The sequence below is a fragment of the Prionailurus viverrinus genome, chromosome C1, assembly GCF_022837055.1.
Source record: "Prionailurus viverrinus isolate Anna chromosome C1, UM_Priviv_1.0, whole genome shotgun sequence".
Lineage (NCBI taxonomy): Eukaryota > Metazoa > Chordata > Mammalia > Carnivora > Felidae > Prionailurus > Prionailurus viverrinus.
Genome location: NC_062568.1, coordinates 202,523,138 through 202,538,765, shown reverse-complemented (window position 1 = coordinate 202,538,765; position 15,628 = coordinate 202,523,138). Strand labels below are relative to the sequence as shown.

The 15,628-nt window shown below is 54.4% G+C and overlaps 1 protein-coding gene across 4 annotated transcripts in view; it reads left to right on the top strand.

The window, feature by feature from the left end:
* The window catches only part of CROCC (ciliary rootlet coiled-coil, rootletin), a 49,050-nt gene that overhangs the window by 11,105 nt on the left and 22,317 nt on the right, over positions 1 to 15,628 (top strand). For all 4 annotated transcript variants that reach the window (XM_047872239.1, XM_047872238.1, XM_047872237.1 and 1 more), the window contains 12 exons: positions 69 to 175; positions 4,543 to 4,779; positions 5,484 to 5,580; positions 6,248 to 6,331; positions 6,769 to 7,002; positions 7,730 to 7,929; positions 10,275 to 10,457; positions 11,761 to 11,905; positions 12,548 to 12,694; positions 13,139 to 13,369; positions 14,555 to 14,748; positions 15,031 to 15,158. In XM_047872239.1, coding sequence (XP_047728195.1) covers positions 69 to 175; positions 4,543 to 4,779; positions 5,484 to 5,580; positions 6,248 to 6,331; positions 6,769 to 7,002; positions 7,730 to 7,929; positions 10,275 to 10,457; positions 11,761 to 11,905; positions 12,548 to 12,694; positions 13,139 to 13,369; positions 14,555 to 14,748; positions 15,031 to 15,158 — 1,987 coding nt within the window. The remainder of the gene's footprint in view (positions 1 to 68; positions 176 to 4,542; positions 4,780 to 5,483; positions 5,581 to 6,247; positions 6,332 to 6,768; positions 7,003 to 7,729; positions 7,930 to 10,274; positions 10,458 to 11,760; positions 11,906 to 12,547; positions 12,695 to 13,138; positions 13,370 to 14,554; positions 14,749 to 15,030; positions 15,159 to 15,628) is intronic.

Genomic DNA, 15,628 nt, shown 5'->3' with positions numbered 1-15,628 from the left:
GGGGGCGGGGCCGGGGCGGGGCCGGGAGGAGGCGGGGCCGGCCCTCACTCAGCCCGCCTTCCCTCCAGTCCTTCAACAACTACATCAGCAACGAGCACAGCCGCCTGCTCCTCCTCTGGAGGCAGGTTGTGGGGCTCCGTCGGCTGGTCAGCGAGGTGAAGATGTCCACCGAGAGGTGAGGCCCGGCTGGCGGAGGGGCGGCCTGGGGAGACGCTGCAGCCGCTGGAGACAGCCCCGCTTTTTAAATTGAATTCAACTCCGCAGTTGAACTTTAGTCCAATCTAACACACCTACTGTGTGCCAGGCCCTGTAGAGGTGCAGAGACAACTAGTAATAGTTAATTCCTACCACCGTCATGGCAGTCAGCAGGTACTAGGTGTTTACTCTGAGCTAGGCTCTTTGGCTGTTTCGTGTCTTCTGATATGGACAGGGTCCCAGGAGGTGGGAGCTGTGATACTCCCCACTTCACAGATGAGGGCACTGAGGCTCAGAGAGGTAGAGTGACCTCCCCAAGGTCACACAGCAGTAAGTAAGTGGCCTAGTCAGGATTTACAGCTCCTGCTTTTAATCTGCTAGAATGTGCAGCTTCTGCCACAGGACCTCGCCAGCTCTAGTGATGAAAAGATATGGACCCCCCAAATTCTAGACCGAGGAAGTGAGTGGTGAGTGAACAGAACAGAGAGACTATCCCAGATGCTCAGAAGGATGGGAGGGTTGGGGAGGTCAGAGAAACACTTCATAGATGAGGTGGAATTGGCACTGACCTCAAGGGCTGGGTAGGATTTTAACCACCAGAGACAGGGGCACTCCAAGCAGAAGAAAGAGCGTGAGCAAAGGCTCGGAGGTAGGAGGAAATGGCAGCCAGTGGGTCTGGAACAAAAGGCAGGGGAAGGGAGGTCAGGTTGGGAGAGCCTCAAAGGCCCATGTCAGCAGGGGAGCTCGGTCCTGCTTGATCTTTGAGCAAGTGAGGTGGCAGGGAGAGCTGAGACAGGCAGAGTAGTTCCTTTCTTTTTTTCGCGTTACAATTTTATTTAATTATTTATTTGATGATCTTTTGTTAAAGCTTCTTTTTTTAAATTTGTTTTTTTATTTAAAAAATGTTTTTAATGTTTATTTATTTTTGAGAGAGAGACAGACAGAGCATGAGCAGGGGAGGGGCAGAGAGAGAGGGAGACACAGAATCTGAAGCAGGCTCCAGGCTCTGAGTTGTCAGCACAGAGCCCGACGTGGGGCTCGAACCCACAAACTGCAAGATCATGATCTGAGCCAAAGTCGGACGCTTAACCAGCTGAGCCACCCAGGCACCCCAGATGATTTTTTTTTAAGTCATCAGGTATTCAGTGTCCAGATTTCTAATTGGCTCATCAGTGTCACAGATGGTTTTGCTTCACTTTTTGTGTTTACAATTTGTTTGAATCAGGACCCATCATAGATGCTCACCAAATGTGGTTGGCTGACTTGCCTCTTCAGTCTTTTCATTTATTTGTTTAGGAAACTGGGGCAGTTGTCCTGAGTGATTCCCATAGTCTAGATTCTGAGGTGGTGTTTAACACCTTTGTCCCCTGTATTTCTTGTAGATTGGATGTTGGATCTAAGCCTTGATCAGATGCAGGTTCAGGTTTTTGTTTTTTGTTTTTTTTTAAAGAAGACTTCTTCCTAAGTGCTGTGTGCTCTTCTGTCAGGAAACCCCAATGCCTGGGTGCCTCTCTTTGTGTACATTGGAGGCCCTCGATGCGCAGTGCCAAGACTCAGACACTCATCAGGGGTCACCAAATCATGAATGTCCCATTCTGTCACTTCTTCGTGTATTAACTGGAATTCTTCTATGAGGCACTTCCTCTCCTTAGTATTAGGCACCTGGTTGATTCAGGAAAGGAAAAGATTTAGCCTGTTTGATATATTAAAAAAATATATATATGTGTATATAATATATATATTATATATATATGTTATATATATTATATCTGTATATATCTATATATAGCTATACATCTATATATATCTATATATATCTACACATCTATATATCTATATATATTATATCTATACTTTATCTATATATATCTATATAATATATATAACATATATAGATATAATATATATAACATATATATGTATAATGTAATATATATATATTTTAAGTAAGCTCTTTGCCCAACGTGGGATTTGAACTCAGGACACCAAGATCAAGGGTTGCATGTTCTGCAGACTAGGCCAGCCAGTCGTCCCAAATATGTATTATTTTTATTTAGCATTTAAAAATTTAATTATTTTACTTTTGAATCACTTACATATTCACAAAATTCAAATTTCAAAAGGGTGTACAGTGAAAAGTCTCCCTCGCCTTTCTGGCCCAGATGCTTCCCTCCCAGTTTCCTACATGACCTGCCAGACTTATTTTATACAAGAAATACAGCAGATCTCATTCTCTCTCTCTCTCTCTCTCTCTTTTCTGCCCCCCTCGTTGTTCTATACTTTTGGTAGAATTTTGTCTTTGAGTTCTTGAAGATACTTTCTTCACCTAATAGTTATAACTTCAAGGTCGCTCCCTCTTAAGCTCTGAATAGCTGATGCATTTTTCTTGGTTACAGAGTATTCCATTGAATGGATATGCCAGATTTATTTAATAGTAGCCCTCTTTCTTTTTTTTTTATGGCTAAGATTTTTAGTGTACTTATTTTCAATTGTTTTCTATCTAACATTGCTTACCTAGAAGTGATCAATTTTGTTGTGGACCTCTTTAATTAATTAATTAATTTTAATTTGCAGCCACGTTAGTTAGCATATAGTCCAATAATGATTTCAGGAGTAGATTCCAGCGATTCATCCCCTACGTATAATACTCGGTGCTCATCCCAGCAAGTGTCCTCCTTGTCCGTTTAGCCCATCCCCCAACCCACAACCCCTTCAGCAACCCTCAATTTGTTCCCTGTATTTAAGAATCTCATGTTTTGGGGGCGCCTGGGTGGCGCAGTCGGTTAAGCGTCCGACTTCAGCCAGGTCACGATCTCACGGTCCGCGAGTTCGAGCCCCGCGTCGGGCTCTGGGCTGATGGCTCAGAGCCTGGAGTCTGTTTCCGATTCTGTGTCTCCCTCTCTCTCTGCCCCTCCCCCGTTCATGCTCTGTCTCTCTCTGTCCCAAAAATAAATAAACGTTGAAAAAAAAAATTTAAAAAAAAAAAAAAAAAAAAAAAAAAAAGAATCTCATGTTTTGTCCCCCTCCCTTTTATATTATTATATATATTATATAATTATTATATAATTATATGATTATTATATAATTATTATATATTAATGTCCTCCCTTTTATATTATTCTTCTCTTCCCTTATGTTCATCTGCTTTATTCCTTAGTCCTCATATGAGTGAAGTCATATGATATTTGTCTTTCTCTGACTAATTTCACTTAGCATAATGCCCTCCAGTTCCATCCACGTAGTTGCAAATGGCAAGATTTCATTCTTTTTGATTGCCGAGTAATACTCCATTGTATATATATACCATATCTTCTTTATCCATTCATCCATCGATGGACATTTGGGCTCTTTCCATCCTTTGGCTGTTGTCGATAGCGCTGCAATAAACATGGGGGTGCGTGTACCCCTTCGGAACAACACATCTTATCCTTTGGATAAATACCTAGTAGTGCAATTGCTGGGTCGTAGGGTAGTTCTATTTTTAAGTTATGTTTTTACTTTACACAAAGCAATATATATTTTTTAAAATTTATTTTTGAGAGAGAGAAAGCGTGGGGAGGGGCAGAGAGAGAGGGAGACAGAATCCAAAGCAGGCTCCAGGCTCTGAGCTGTCAGCACAGAGCCCGACGCAGGGCTCGAACCCATGAGCTGCGAGATCATGACCTGAGCCAAAGTCAGATGCTTAACTGACTGAGCCACCCAGGTGCCCCACAATATTTTTTTAAGTTATTTATTTTGGGAGGGAGAGATCACAAGTCGGGGAGGGACAGAGAGAGAGAGAGGGAGTGAGAATCCCAAGCACTGTCAGTGCAGAGCCCGATGCGGGGCTCGAACCCACAAACCACGAGATCATGACCTGACCTGGTCAGATGCTTAACTGACTGAGCCACCCAATAGTGGCCCTCTTTTGATGCACATGTAGATTGTCACCAGTATTTCTTACATGAGCAATACTGCAGTGGATCACTTTATACACAGGTCACTTCCCTTGCATTGGGCCATATCTGTAGGATAAATTCTTAGGAGTGTAGTCGGTGGGTCAAAGAACCTGCCCATTGATGCTTTTCAGAGTGCTTCCTAATTGCCCTGCGCTGTGGTTACATCCACTTACCCTCCTGCCAGCAGTGTAGGCACAGCCTGTTTCTCCATAGCCTCACCTACACTGTGTGTTATGGGACTTTTTTTTTTTTTTTTTTTTTTTTTGCCCATCCGATAGTGGCATCCCACTGTTAACATCCTGGGATAGTTTTAGTTTATACTATAGTTAAATTAAACTATTAAACTATCCTGGGATGGTTTTAATTTATACCCCGCCATCCCATCCCCCTTCTGTGCTCTCTCCACCAGGGACCTGCTGCAGCTGGGAGGGGAGCTGGCCCGGACCTCAAGGGCCATCCAGGAGGCGGACCTGGGGCTGAGCGCAGGCCTGCGGCTGGCCGAGAGCCGGGCAGAGGCGGCCCTGGAGAAGCAGACACTGCTACAGGCCCAGCTGGAGGAGCAGCTGCGGGACAAGGTGCTCCAGGAGAAGGACCTGGCCCAGCTGCAGGTGCAGAGCAACCTGGACAAGGCCAACCTCAGTGCCAGGTGCGTGCCTGGGAGGCACCACGTGAGGCAGGCTTCCCTGCGGAGTGTGCATCTGGGGGCGCAGGGAAGAGCGAGTGTTTGTTCACCGGGGCTGGGCCTTTCCCCTGTGTGAGCTCAGCCAGTCTTCCCAGGCACCCCATTTGGCAGAGGGGGAGACTGAGGTTCAGGGGGCTCTTGTCCAGGGCACATTATGAGCAGTTTAACCACTGAGGCTAGAATTTACGCTCCTAGCTCTTGAGATCTAGATGAGTCCCAGAGATAAAGTGAGTGGCCACTTCATTCTCCATTTGTTTGTTTATTTATTTATTATTTATTTATATTTTTGAGAGAGAGGGAGAGAGAGAAGCGGGGCTCATATTCACCCAAAGCAGGGTTCATGCTTACCTGAAGCTGGGCTCGAGCTTACCCAAAGCAGGGCACGAGCTCACCCGATGTGGGACTCGAACTCATGAACTGTGGGATCATGACCTGAGCCAAAGTCAGAGGCTTAAAGACTGAGCCACCCAGGTGCCCTCATTCTCCTTTCATAGATGAGCAATCTGAAGTCCAGAGAGAAGTGACTTGCTCAAGGTCACACAGTTAGGGTGGTGGAACCGAGGGTCCCCCCTGAAGGTTTGGGAAAGCATGAAGGACACATTGCTGGTGGGTGTGAGGAGAGGCTGGGGTGGGTCTCGCATTCACCTCTGTCACTGCTCTTCTTCCAGAGTGACAGAGCTGTCCCTGACAGTGGAGCGCCTTCAGAACCAGAATCTGGAGAAGGATCGGGTCAACAAGGCCCTTACTGAGAAGCTTGAGGCCCTGGTGAGATGCACCTGACCCTGAGATGTGGCAGGGTGGGATCGGGAGGCCGACCAGACCCACAGATGAGGGCCATGTTTGCTAGGACCATCCCTAGCATTCCATTCCGATTTGGTTTCACACCCCCCCCCCTATTAATTGAGCACCTAGTGTGTGCCAGGCTTAGTGGTAAGTACATTCACCTCCTTTATCCCATTTCATTCTTTCAGCAGCCCTGTGGCATGATCCCCATTACACAGATGAGGAAACTGAGGCCTAAGGAGAGATACTATCTAGAGTCTCAGAGCCAATAAGCTGGGGCTTGAAAAGATGCTTGTGCCCTGCTAGCACAGGGCTCCTTCTCTAGGAACTGAGCTGCCTCCCCACCAGAGAGACGCCCTTCAAGGGTATTGCCTGGGTTGGTCATCCTTCTGTGTGGGGCCTGGCCTGGGTCCTATGTCCGGCTCTCCTCCAATAGGCTGTGTGACCTATATAGTAACACTGCACTTCTCCGGGCCTGGTCTGTGCATTGAGGGCATGGGGGATGCCATGGGGTCTACCAAGCATCTGGCCTCTGAGCATGGCCTTAGAGGCCATCTGATGGGTGGGGAGCCAGGGAGGGAGAATAAGGTGGAGATTCAGACTAGGGCAGAGATCCTGACCATCCCTTGTCTCCCCCACACCACTCCAGGAATCCCTGCGGCTCCAGGAGCAGGCGGCCCTGGAGACAGAGGACGGAGAGGGGCTGCAGCAGACCCTGAGAGACCTGGCACAGGTGGGAGGTGGGAAGGAGCCCTGGGCAGGGAGGGGCCGGGCAGCCTGGGGCCACCACGTCCTCTGGTGGCCTTGCGCTGAATCGCAAGCGGCTGGGGGCCCTGGGGACCCATGCTGCTGTTGGACACCCCTGCCAGCTGAGCCTGGCCTCTACCCCGAGGGGAGCCCCAGTCCGAGATGGGGAGGCGCTGCAAATTCCAGGCCCATCTGGGAGAATCGCCCAATGTCGTCTCGGCAATACACGGGAGAATAGCCGGCGTGCCGAGGCCTGTGAGCCAGGGCGGGTGGAATCGGGAGGACCTGTAGGAAGGGAGCTTAGAATGTGCGGCGGAGCGCGGAAGCCGGACACGGGGCGCCCGCCACCCCACTGCGTCGCCCGGGCTTCTTGGTCCAACTAACCCGCGGCCCCCTCCTCACTGGCCTGGCCCCCCACCTCAGGCCGTCCTGTCGGACATGGAGAGCGGTGTCCAGCTAAGCGGCTCTGAGCGCACGGGGGACGCGTCGGACGGCAGCCTGCGGGGGCTCTCGGGCCCCCGGACCCCCTCCCCGCCGCGACGCTCCTCGCCCGGCCGCGGCCGATCCCCGCGCCGAGGCCCATCCCCGGCCTGCTCCGACTCCTCCACGCTCGCCCTGATCCACTCGGCCCTGCACAAGCGCCAGCTGCAGGTCCAGGTAGGCGGGGCACCAGCGCCCTGGGGCGGAGCCAGAGTCCCGGGGGCAAGGCTTGGGGCATCTGGGGCGGAGCCAGTATTGTGGGGGTGGAGCTAAGGAGGGGCGGGGGGGAGGGAGGAGCCTGGGCTGGGCCTGAGCATTTTGGGTGGAGCCAAAACCCAGAGTTAGAGCTACTGAGTCAGGTCCCATGGAGGTGGGTGAGAGCTCTGGGGCAGATCTGAGCCCAGAGTGGGAGGTGCTTGGGCAGCTGGGGGCGGAGCCTGGGGCAGAGCTAGAGTCCTGGTACCGAAATTAGAGAAGAGGTTCCCGGACAGGCAGAGCCAGGACCCTGGGAAAAGGCCTGGGGGGAGGAGCCAGTCTAGGATGAGAGGAACCGGGGGAGCTAGGGGCAAGGAGGAGTCTGGGGGAGAGTCAGAACCAGAATGCAAAGGGGAGGAGCCTAGGAGCCCTGGGATAGTCAGAACCGGGAAGAGGTCGGAATGTGCTTGGTGGTTTGCGTGGAGCTTACTTAGGTCAGTGTGTCTGAGGAAATGGCGGTCAGAGCCCCGGCAGAGCACTCGGAAGGGGGGTGGGGGCGGAAACCTAGTCTGGAGGGCATAGCCCCACTCTCCTGCCTCAGGCTTAGGCCACAGAGTAGGCTGGGTGTGTTCCTGGAATGAGCAGAGAGTAGGGGGCGCTCGAGGAGCTTCCTAGGGCTCCCCCAGACTCAATGGTTCCCCTGCCACAGGACATGCGTGGGCGCTATGAGGCCAGCCAGGACCTCCTGGGCACCCTGCGGAAGCAGCTTAGTGACAGCGAGGGTGAGCGCCGCAGCCTAGAGGAACAGCTGCAGCGTCTACGGGACAAGACCAACGGGGCCACCCAGGCTCATGAGGATGCCCAGCGTGAGGCCCAGCGTCTGCGGGGCACCATTGACCTTCTGAACAGGTGCCTGAGAGGTCAGAGGTGGGGGCCTGGATCTAATGCCAGCCCGAGCCTGTAAGCATATGGATTGCACTTACATGGTCATAACTGGCCATATGTCTGTTAAAATTCAAATTAATTGAGGGCATCTGGGTGGCTCAGTCCATTAAATGTCTGACCCTGATTTCGGCTCAGGTCATAATCTCACAGTTTGTGAGTTCGAGCCCTGGGTCAGGTTCTGCGCTGACAGCACAGAACCTGCTTGAGATTCTCTGTCTCCCTCTCTTTCTGCCCCTCCCCTACTCCCTCTCTTATCTCTGTCTCTCAAAAATAAATAAATATTAAAAAAAATTAAATTAGTTAAACATTTAAAAAAAATTTTTTTTCAACGTTTATTTATTTTTGGGACAGAGAGAGACAGAGCATGAACGGGGGAGGGGCAGAGAGAGAGGGAGACACAGAATCGGAAACAGGCTCCAGGCTCCGAGCCATCAGCCCAGAGCCTGACGCGGGGCTCGAACTCACGGACCGCGAGATCGTGACCTGGCCGAAGTCGGACGCCCAACCGACTGCGCCACCCAGGCGCCCCTAAATTAGTTAAACATTTTAAAAAGTAAAAGTTCAGTCCCTCAGTTGTCCTTGACACATTTTAAAAGCTCAATAGCCACAAATGGCTACAGAACGTTTCTATCATCCCAGAGAGTTCTAATGACAGTGCCATTTAGACTCTGTCATTGGAGATCTTTGAGACAAGAAATTACCCACTCTTAGCTGTCTGGTTATTTTTGTTGTTGTTGTTGTTTGCTGTTTCTCCTCAATGTAACTGCAGAATTAAAAGTTTGAAAAAGGAAGGGGAGGGGTGCCTGGGTGGCTCAGTCTGTTGAGCATCCGACTTCAGCTCAGGTCATGATCTCATGGTGCGTGAGTTCGAGCCCTACGTTGGTCTCTGTGCTGACAGCTCAGAGCCTGGGGCCTGCTTGGGATTCTGTGTCTCCCTCTCTCTCTGCCCTCCCCAGCTTGTGCTCTCTCATTCTCTCTCCCAAAAATAAATAAACAATAAAAATTTAAAAAAAAAAAAAGAAGAAAAAGAAAAAAGAAGGGGAAATAAGAAGGCAGGACCTTCTCACAGCCTCACCTGCCTGTCCTAACCTCTGTTAGGGAGCACTGACTCTGCTCCCCGTTGTGTTTCCTGGCAGTGACGTAGATAAGGCTTCTAGTACACCTGCCATGTGCCAGGCTCATTGCCAAGCGCTTCGGGCAGATTATTTAAATTAGTCTTCCCATCAAACTCCTGCAGGTTGGAGCTGGGGCTATCCCGAGGTTGAAAGACTTGTCCTAGCTGACGCAGCAGTGTGGCTGGGGGTAGAAATTGGAACTCAGGTCCATCTGAGAGCAAAACCCGGGCTCCCCATGCCTTGGAAGGAGGGCCTTATACGTGGCTGTGTTCACGGTGAACTCCTCATCTTGCGTTCTGCTATTTAAAAAAAAATTTTTTTTTTCAACGTTTATTTATTTTTGGGACAGAGAGAGACAGAGCATGAACGGGGGAGGGGCAGAGAGAGAGGGAGACACAGAATCGGAAACAGGCTCCAGGCTCTGAGCCATCAGCCCAGAGCCCGACGCGGGGCTCGAACTCACGGACCGCAAGATCGTGACCTGGCTGAAGTCGGATGCTTAACCGACTGCGCCACCCAGGCGCCCCGCGTTCTGCTATTTTTATTTCATATATCATGTTATATGGTTTTTCCCACCCACTGCGGCCTTCGTGTCTGGTATACTTACCGGTTGCCCCTTCAAGTGAAGAGGCGGGCAGTGGAGGCTATGCCAGCGATCAGCCCTAAGCTGATGCCCAAGCTAAGAACCCCGGCTGGCTCGGAAGGAGGGGTGACACCCCCTGCTCCGTTGCTGTGACCACTGGCACTGGGGCAAGAGGCAACACTCTGTGAACCTCCAGAGTTCCCAGTTGCAGTCCCCTCCCTCCCTCGCTGGCCACCGTATGCAGCTGGGCATACCCAGCTCTACTGGGCCTTCCAGAATTGAGGGGCATTTCCTGGTCATACAGACTGGTCCGTGTGTCCCGAGAGCCTAGCGTGGCCTTTGCCACCTGGTGGGGTTGTTGGCCAGTGCCTCCATCCATTCCCTTGGGTGGGCTGGTGGGGAGAACGAAAGCTGGGTGTCCTCTGACGGGAAGAGTCCGCTCCAGGGAGATGCGGATGAAGTGAGTCGTGCTGGGGCGGGGTCGGGGAAGGCTTCCTGGAGGCAGGTGCCTTAGAGGTCAGAGGACAGGGCTCACGGAAGGACAGCAGCACGGCCCTCTTGGCCGGGGAGAGCCGCCCCAGCAGCGCCTTCAGCTCTCCCTCCTCCTCCAGGGAGAAGGACAGCCTGGCCCGCAGCCTGCAGGCGGCCCAGCAGCAGGCCGAGGAGCTACGGCAGGAGCGAGAGAAGCTGCAGGCGGCTCAGGAGGAGCTGCGGCGCCAGCGGGACCGGCTGGAGGAAGAGCGGGAGGACACGGCGCGGGACAGCGAGCGGACTCGCAGGGAGCTCGAGCGCAGGTGAGCGGCTTCTGGCCTCCCCTGCCCAGAACCGACCTTGGGAGTCCCGACGGTCCTCCCTGGGGGCCGGGGAGGACCGACGGTGTCCCAGACATCCTACTGTCTGGGCACCTCTCTGAGGAAGGGTCTTCTCACCAGCCCCGTTTCGGGAAACTGAGGCTCAGGGAGATACAGTCACTTACCTGGGATCAGAGGACTGCTATGAGGCAGGAGTGTGGACGGTGACAACAACGATAACTAAAATAGCGGTAGTAACACTAATAACATTGTTTAGGGGCGCCTGAGTGGCTCAGTCCGACTTCAGCTCAGGTCATGATCTCGAGGTTTGTGAGTTCGAGTCCCACGTCGGGCTCTGTGCTGACAGCTCAGAGCCTGGAGCCTGCTTCGGATTCTGTGTCTCCCTCTCTGTCTGCCCCTGCCCTGCTCCCACGCTCTCTCTCTCAATAATAAATAAACATAAAAAAATTAATATCATTGTTTAAATTGAAAGAGTAATCTAATATTACCAAGTATTAGACACCATTTTAAGCACTGAGGTTCTCTCCCCCCCCCCTTTTTTTTAACGTGTATTTATTTTTCAGAGAAAGAGAGCAGGGGAGGGACAGAGAGAGAGGATCCCAAGCAGGCTCTGTGCTGTTAGCGCAGGACCCGACGCAGGGCTCGAACTCACGACCCGTGGGATCACGACCTGAATCAAAGTCAGCCGCTCACCCGACTGAGCCTCCCCGGCACCCCTACACTGAGGTTCTCGTGTTCAGCCCTCATGGCAACTCTGCTGTAGGAGCTCTCATCCCCATTTTGTGGATGGTGAAACTGAGGCATAGAAGGGCCATGTAATTTGACCTAGGTCATCACACGACTAGTTAGTAAAGAGCCAGGCTTTGAACCCAAGCGTTCTGCCTTCAGAGTTAACCTCTTGATCACTGCACTGCCTCCTCCTCTGAGGCATCAGTACCAGTGGTGTTTAGTACATTGTGGTAGAGAATATCGTTCTTGCTTCTGCAGACTGTTGGGGAGATATGTCAGGCACTGTTTTAAGCATTTCATGTTCAGTAGATCACATATCCTTATAACAACTTCGTGAGGTAGCTGTTACCCCATTTTGCAGATGTGAAAACTGAGGCCCAGAGTCCCAGAGTCCCAGAGCCAAAAGTGGTGGGCTTGGCTGTCCTTGTGAGTGAGGCTCTGGCCTCCAGGGCTCCCGTCTCAGGCCTGGTCCCTGGCCTGCGCCAGGGCCGTCTGGCTGCGGGAGACTCTGAGCAGGGAGGTGACGTGGGGCACCCGCCTACCCTGTGTCCCACAGCCACAGACAGCTAGAGCAGCTGGAAATGAAGCGCTCAGGGCTGGCGAAGGAGCTGGTGGAGGTGAGGGAGGCGCTGAGCTGTGCCACGCTGCAGAGGGACATGCTACAGGCTGAGAAGGCCGAGGTGGCTGAGGCGCTGACCAAGGTGGGTCCCCGAGGCCCCAGGCCTTCTCCCTCTGGCCACACACTGCCCCCTGTTTCAGGCTGGCCTCTGACCCTGTGCACAGGCTGATCCCGGCCCCCCAGACCACAGGCTGTCCTCGGACCCCAGTCATAAGTGAACGGACCTCTATTAGTGGTCATGTCCTTGCTTTTCCAGATGCGTCTGGGGCGGTGCTGTTCAGGCCATCCCATCCCACCTCTGGACACAGGTCCTGGGGTCTGTGAGAGCTGGGGACACAGTCCTTGGCGGGTGCCTGCCCCACCCCTGTACTCTGGGTCTTGAGCAGTGTCCCCTTAGACCCTGCTCTGTGGGACCCTCTGACCCCTGCCCTGCCCTACAAGAGCTGGGGTTCCCTTGGCTCCCACACAGCTCTGCTGTGTGTGGTTTCTTTTGAGTAACTTCATAGGCAGCCGGCCTGTAGCGATTGTTTTCTGTCTCATGTTGTGTTTTCCCTCGCCCCCCACCCTGTCTCTGAGGGTGTTTCTCCCCACCCTCCCACCTCCATGCCTCCACCCTCTCCCATCTCCGTGCCTCTGCACGTCGTTTCCTGCCTCTCCCCGCCTCTCCCCTCTCTCCATCTCTCCCATCCGGCTGTCTCTGGCCACCCTGGCCCCCACCCCACAGGCTGAGGCCGGCCGCGTGGAGCTCGAACTCTCAATGACCAAGCTGAGGGTCGAAGAGGCCTCTCTGCGGGACTCCTTGTCCAAGCTGAGCGCCCTCAACGAGAGCCTCGCCCAGGACAAGCTGGGTCTGAACCGCCTCGTCGCCCAGGTATGCCGTGTGCCCGCAGGCCGCCCACCCGTGTGCCCCACTCAGAAGCCCTACTCGCTGAGGTGCCCCAGGCCCAGCCTCGGCCCCCGCCCTTCACCCTCGCTGCATATCTGCCTGTACACCTCTGGCCCTGTACCTGTCGGGACAGGTCCTGGTCCTGTCCTGTGCCTGGTCCATCTGTGCCTGTCCCGGTCACTGCCTCTCTTTCTGTGTCTGTTCTGACTCCATCTGTGTCTTCTCTCTCTCGGTCTGAGAGAAAAGAAGCTTCGTGGACCCTCCTCCCTGCTGCCTCCTCCTCAGTGTCCCCACACCCTTTCCCCCGGGGAGCCTCCCCTGGGCTGGCTGTGATGGGTGGGTGGAGAGGAGGGGGCGTCCGCGGTCCTTCCGCTGGTGGAGGGGCTGAGCTGACCCTCCGGCTGGTTCGCTTGCACCTGGCTGCCGCAGCTGGAAGAGGAAAAGGCGGCCCTGCTGGGCCGGCAACGGCAGGTGGAGCAGGAGGCCTGCTTGGCACGGGAGGCGCAGGAACGGCTGGAGCACCTACGGTTGGAGCAGGAGGTGGAACAGCAGGGCCTGGAAGGCTCCCTGCGGGTGGCCGAGCAGGCCCGGGAGGCCCTGGAGCACCAGCTCCCCACGTTGCGCCAGGAGCGCTGCCGGCTGCAGGAGCAGCTGGCCCAGGTGGGTGTAGGGGGGGTGGGGATGGGAGCGAGGAGGGGGAAGGGGTTTCTGCCTCCCAGCCTCCTGCCTCCTGGGATCCAGGGGATCCCCATCCAGGGGATAGCTCCCAGGCCTAGGAGCGTGATTCTGGGTTTAAGTCCAGCCCTCCCTTTGCTAGCTGGGAGCTGTGGGCAAGCTCCGCAACCGCCCGATGCCTCAGTTGACCCCTCTGTCACGTGGGGCTAATAGTTCTTATCACAAAGGGTTGTTCTGAACAGCACAGTCGCGGAGGCACTTGGTAGACGGCTCACCACCCAGTAAAAATTCATGATACGATACCGGATAGAGAAGTTTTGAATTGGCACCTTAGACTTCTGGGGACCCAGCGGGAAGGCACCTTAGGATTTCAGGAATCCAGGGGCCTTGTTATAGTGCCTGTCCTGGAGAGCCCAGGTTCCTGGGAGGGACCTCTAGGCGGTGGGCTACGGGGCACAGGACACAGGGCTCCAGGGCTCCGCTCTGTTTTGTGTATTCAGCTCCTCTGGAAATTTTCGGGCACAGAAAGCATTCTGGCACTCCCCACACTGAGTGAGGACACTTATTACTTTTTTATTTGAGGAGGAGAATGGGGGAGAGGGGCAGAGGCAGAGAGGGAGAATCTCAGGCAGGCCTCATGCTCAGTGCGGAACCTGACATGGGGCTCAATCCTATGAACATGAGATCATGACCTGAGCTGAAGTCAGGACACTTAACCGACTGAGCCCCCCAGGCGCCCCTGTATTTATTTGTTTTGAGAGACAGAGAGAGAGAGAGAGAGAGAGAACGAGAGAAAATGAGTGGAGAGGGGCAGGGAGAGAGGGAGAGACAGAATCCCAAGCAGGCTCTGTGCTGTGAGCTCAGAGCCGAGGGCGGGGCTCGATCTCACAAACCGTGAGATCATGACCTGAGCCAGAATTAAGAGTCGGACGCTTAACGACGCACTGAGCCACCCAGGCGCCCCCTGACGCTTATTTTGTATGCGTGTACATCGTAGGTCCAGAGAACGCTGTGACTTGTCCAAGTACACACAGCACACACAGCCTGAGGTTGAATCCAGGTCTCCCGCCTGCCAGGCCAGGCCTGGGTCGGGCTCAGGGTCGGGGTGCTGCCTGACGAGAAGCCGGGGAGTTTGGGGAGTGGTACTCATGGTGCCTGGGTCGGGGCCAGCTCTCCCGGCAGCTGAGCGGGCGCGAGCAGGAGCTGGAACAGGCACGGAGGGAGACGCAGCGGCAGGTGGAGGCGCTGGAGCGGGCAGCCCGGGAGAAGGAGGCTCTGGCCAAAGAGCGGGCCGGCCTGGCGGTGCAGCTGGCCGCAGCTGAGCGAGAAAGCCGGACCCTGTCAGAGGAGGCCACACGCTTGCGGTAAGGCCTTAGGCTCTGCCCAGCCCACCCTGGGCAGGCGGTGGGACAGGGGGGAGGGGGGTCTGCCTGGGGCCGCCCTGGCATTCGCCCATGGGGGCAGTTACTTAGGAGCCAGGCTTGCCAACACGTTCTAGCTAGGGCCCAGCCTTCCCCCAGGGAGCGTGGGCCTGGCTGAGCAGGTAGGCTGGCACCTGGCCCACGGCCGGCCACGCCCTGGGAGCCACAGTTTCCTGGGGCCCAGGAGGCTGAGTCCCAAGGCCTCAGGGATTGTATGTGCCGCAGCCTGGAGAAGGAAGCCCTGGAGAGTAGCCTGTTCGAGGTGCAGCGGCAGTTGGCGCAGCTCGAGGCCCGCCGGGAGCAGCTGGAAGCCGACGGGCAGGCCCTGCTGCTGGCCAAGGAGACCCTGACTGGTATGGGGGCCCGAATCGGGGGTAGGGAACTCCAGGCTCCAGCCCGGTCTATATAACCCATCGGGTTCTGGGGGCTCTGGAGGTTGGGAGCACTGGCCCTGGAGTCTGGCTGACCTGAGTTCCGATTCTGCTTTTGCTACTTAGATCTGAGCTCTCTCGAGCAAGCCTCTTCCCTCTCTGGGCCGAAGGTTCCTCATTGGCAGTTAGAGGTGATAATGCTCCTCCTCTACAGCAGTTGCCAGGATGAGGCGAGAAAAGCGTGTGAAGGCCTTGGCCCAGGGCCTGGTTCAGCCAGCGGTGGCTGTTTGTCCTCGTCAGGGCACTTAGGTCTGAGTTCTCTGCAGAGCCACGGACTCTCTCGGCCCCCCACCCGCAGCCCCTCTTCCCTCCGCGTTCCCCACCCAGTGTCTCAACTCAGGGGTTCCTCTTACTCAACGAGCATTTACCAGGCATCTACTTGGGCCGTAAAA